Source organism: Poecilia reticulata, chromosome 9 (assembly GCF_904066995.2).
Source record: "Poecilia reticulata chromosome 9, P_reticulata-male-v2, whole genome shotgun sequence".
NCBI classification, from domain to species: domain Eukaryota; kingdom Metazoa; phylum Chordata; class Actinopteri; order Cyprinodontiformes; family Poeciliidae; genus Poecilia; species Poecilia reticulata.
Window position 1 is genome coordinate 13,589,506 of NC_088838.1, and position 4,417 is coordinate 13,593,922.

The window sequence follows — 4,417 nt, forward strand, 5'->3', positions numbered from 1 at the left end:
CTTTAAAATAAATATGTCAAAGTTTTTACATTGTATCAGTGTTTTTTTTTGTTTTTACCATTTTAATTGGTATTTCTTTGTATTTGTCCCAATTATAAATCTTCCTGTTTGCAGGAAAACCTTCCACCTTATTACCAGCCATGGATGGAAATTGCCCTGCATGTGCCAGAACTTGTGGACAGTCATGACCTGCGCTCCCATATCAACAAGGTAAAAGGTGACAATAAACCCACCAGCAGAGTTCACTGCTGACTGTTGTACGATTGCTCAGGGTTGTTCTGCTTCTCCAGATGCCTCTGCTGAGCACCGAGTTTCTCCAAAACCACAGAGAGTTAAGGCTTGCCCACCTGGTCCTTAGCATGGTAACCATGGGCTACGTGTGGCAAGAAGGTGAAAATGATACAGTGGAGGTGATGCAGTTTGGCTTTTCCCTGTCTCATTTCACTTTACTTCTGCAGTTGGTTGGTGTGTGAGTTTATTCTTTTCAATAATCTCCTTTAAAGATGCTGCCAAGAAACCTCGCTGTTCCTTACTGGGAGGTGTCACAGCGCTTAGGACTTCCATCAATTCTCACCCATGCAGATGCAGCGTTAGCTAACTGGAGGAAGAAAGATCCAGAGGGGTAAGGGAAGAAATTTCCCGCAGATATTTTTAATTACATTCCACATAAATAAATAAAGCATAAAAAAAAAAAAAATCCTCCTTTTTTTTTCTTTCACATGCAAGACCTTTTGAACTGGAGTGAGTATTTCTCCTTTGAATTTTCCTCTATTGATGCCCCACAGTAATATTTCCATTTACACATTTCGTTGCTTCTTTGTGTTAAAAACAGGAACCTGGAGGTGCTGGTCAGACTCCCAGGTGGTGACAGTGTCAAAGGTTTCTTCTTGGTCACTCTGCTGGTGGAGCTTGCAGGAGTCCCTGCAATAAGGGTGAAGATGAATCACAAATACCTTGCTTCCAATAACACGTGAAAAATACTGTCGTAACTGATCGACTGACTGGGAGACTGAGAAAAATCACAGCTGGCTGTGCATCATTTGAAAGCGATGAAGTTTCAGACAAAAGCTGTTGTGCAACTGTATTACAGAGCATTCCCGCAGTCATCAACGGTGTCAGGTGTGGCGAGACGGAGGCTGTGACCAAAGCACTGGAGAACATTGGCCAGTCCATACAGGACATGAATGATGCACTTAAACTAATGCACGGTGAGAATTACATGTACAATGAATAAAAAAGATGAAAGTTGGCCACACACATAAATGGCTTGATGAATGTTGTTTTCCCCTCAGTGTATGTGGACCCGTCAGTCTTTTACGGCGTTATGAGGATCTTCCTGTCTGGGTACAGAAGTCTGTTTGAATTTTACAACGCACGGCCACTCTCTGAAAACGTCTTAGAAATTTCAAACATGCTTTTTGATGCTGTACAAACAGGTCAATATCCCTCGAAGTTTGTCACATTGTCTCATATTAAATCCCCAAAACACACATTGAAGTTTTTTGGGGGATTTTCTGTGATACATTGGTAGATATTAGTTTGAAGCAAAAGGAAAATGATAGGCCTACATGGTTTTCATCTTACACTGAAATTGGAGCTCAAAGTCTTTGTGCTTTGCACATTAGGAGACTAAAACATTTGCCCATGTGATTTTACAAAATAGCTCAAGTTCAGTCAGATTACATGGTCACACATACTCAGTTAAATTTAGGTCTCGACTTTGACTGGGCCACTCTAACACATGAATAAGTTTTGATCTTAAAGAACCACATTGTAACTTTGAATGTTTATTTTCATAGAGTGCACAACGCCCTTTTTTGATCGCTACTTATAAAATGTATTGAAAACAATTCATATTTATCTTTCTACGTCACACTTATCTGCTACTCTGTGCTTGTCGGTCACGTTGAATCCTATTGAAATAAATCAAGATTTGTGTTTGTAACCTCAGAAAATGTTAAAAACTTTAACAAGTAGGAACACATTTGCAAGGCATTGTAAATGATAAATCTGTCTGTACGTCCTCAGATGGAAGGACAACCCATGTATGCCGAAGGGCCTTATTTACGAAGGCGTCCAGACAGAACCGGTAGAGTTTTCTGGAGGAAGCGCTGCACAAAGTAGTCTGCTGCACTGCTTTGATGAACTACTAGGAGTCAAACATGAAGAAAAAAGTCGTAAGATATCTCAACAAATTATAAAACGACGATACAAGTTTAGAAATAACAATGCACTGTGTTGCTCTTGTCTTTTTAATCAGGTGCCTTTCTGACACGCATGAGGAACTACATGCCACCTGCCCACCGGAAACTGATCCAAGACATTTCTTTGCAGCCATCCCTGAGGGGTTTTGTGCAGCAGCAGGCCAACGAGGGCCTTAGCAAGGCATTTGATGACTGTGTGTCAAAACTGTTGGCCTTGCGCAGCTACCACATCAATGTCGTGACCCGCTTTATCACTGTACCTGCTGCCAAAGCTCGGCAACTGCGCAAAAACAGCCACGAGTCAGACGGGGAGATAGTCAGCAGAGCCCCCACGTCGCTGGAGGAGAGGGGCACCGGTGGGTCTGGCATCATGACCTTCCTGAAAACTGTGAGGGACAAAACAAAAGACGTCCTTTTGCACGAGGCAAGGAAAGAAACTGTCCACGAGAACTGTCATCAATGAGGATATAAATAAAATCAGCTCTGCTGTAGAAACACAATTTTATATGTTAATAAAATTGTCACGTTTGTCAAAATGATAGTGAGTCAACTCAGTTGCATTTCCTACAACCAACATTGTTTACCTTGTTAATTCCTAATCTGTAAAGCATGTGGGAAACCAATTACTCAGTCCAAACCCTAATTCAAACCATCTCTATTGCTTGCTATTTAATTAAACCACTAAGTCCATCTTTATTTTGCCCTGGAGTGGCAGAGGAATGCTCCAGACCCATTTGTCTACAGCACATTAAGCCATTAGATGACAGAATGTCATTTATTTTGATTAAGATGGGTTGTGGAACTCAGCTCAAATGTACTTAAAAAATAGCTAAGACAATTGCAGCCAGCATGCACACATAACCTTCCTGAGGTTTGGTGGTTAAGAGAGCACTGTTAAAGGTAAGTCAGTGTGGAAAAATCCTTAAAAAAAGATTATGAGCTTTGGTAATATTTAGTTTGTTATTACCTTAACCAACATTGTTGATCTCTTTCACGGAGAAAATGTTGCATTTTCAATAGAACCTTAATGTTTTTTTTCCAAAGTGTCTAAAGTTTTGTAGTTACATAGAAGTGGATTTGGTGGTTAGATTTGGATTATAATCCTTCTGCAAAACCTAAGTGCAATTGAGATTATGGTCATGAACTCTTCACCAGGCATTCTCGTTTAGGCTGCTCTGCTTCCAAAAACGTTGTTGTTCATCATAATGTTTTTTAGATAAAGTGAAACAGGCCATTCAGTCATAAGTGGTTGCCCCCTAGGAACTCTACCACGGAGTCATTTCGTATTGTTGAAGCGCGAACATTGACCTTAGCTGAGGCAAGTTCAGCCTGCAGAGCTTCAGATGTTGTTTTTGGTTCTTTTGTGCCCTCCTGGATGAGTCGCCGATGTTCTCGTAATGTAATTTTAGTCTGCTGGCCACTCCTGGAGATGGTTAACCACTCTTCCATGTTTTCTCGATTTGTAGATTGCGGTGGCCGCTGTGTTTTACTGGCATCCCAAAGCCTTACAAATGGCTTTGTGACCCTTTCTAGATTGACAGATGTTACTTTATCCCATGTATGTTTTTTTACTTTCTTTAAATTGGAGGATGGTGTGTTGCTTCTTGAGTGCTTTTTTTTCTACTTTTATTGTCAGATGGGGTCTATGCAAGTGATTGAATAGGTCAGACATACGCTTTTTTTCTCCTAATAAAATCAACATTTGAATACAACTTTATCCATTTCTTTGTTTACATTATATGTTTGTGTCATATTTAAATTATTTTGACAATCTGAAATATTTGTGTGGAACAAGGAAAATAAATCTTCATTAGGGCCTCTAAAGGAAATCTACCTCACTGAATACAGTAGAATGGTCTTGCCATAAAAAAAAACAAACACAAAAAAACATGTTTTTGAAATGTTTCCGTTGAGTGGCAGATTGCTTCTTCATTCAAAATAGACCTTGGATTAAAAATTAACACAAGTTTGTATAGTTTAGATCCTTAAAGGGATAAAGTTAGAGGTGTCTAGGAAATATGAAGTCTTCAGGAGGGGCTAAAAGAAATGTACGGTACTGCAATACCTGATAAAGTCAAGGTGGGGCGCTAAAGGGCAGCACAATGAACGTGGAAGGAAAGAAGTTAGAGTTTGGCTACTGAATTAGAGAGACAGGTTTATCTAATTCCACTTTTAACTCGTCAGCCTGACAATAATTAAACAACAATATGTTC

General features: G+C 39.8%; 1 protein-coding gene across 1 annotated transcript in view; it reads left to right on the forward strand.

Annotated features, from left to right (window-relative positions):
* Positions 1-3,924, forward strand: part of ido1 (indoleamine 2,3-dioxygenase 1) — an 8,698-nt gene extending 4,774 nt beyond the window's left edge. Inside the window, exons 2-10 of the mRNA XM_008418992.3 lie at positions 115-210; positions 291-410; positions 504-622; positions 727-741; positions 833-932; positions 1,091-1,208; positions 1,293-1,344; positions 2,029-2,177; positions 2,261-3,924. Of these exons, the coding sequence (XP_008417214.2) occupies positions 115-210; positions 291-410; positions 504-622; positions 727-741; positions 833-932; positions 1,091-1,208; positions 1,293-1,344; positions 2,029-2,177; positions 2,261-2,667 (1,176 nt within the window). The 3' untranslated portion in view covers positions 2,668-3,924. The remainder of the gene's footprint in view (positions 1-114; positions 211-290; positions 411-503; positions 623-726; positions 742-832; positions 933-1,090; positions 1,209-1,292; positions 1,345-2,028; positions 2,178-2,260) is intronic.
* Positions 3,925-4,417: the final 493 nt, after the last annotated feature.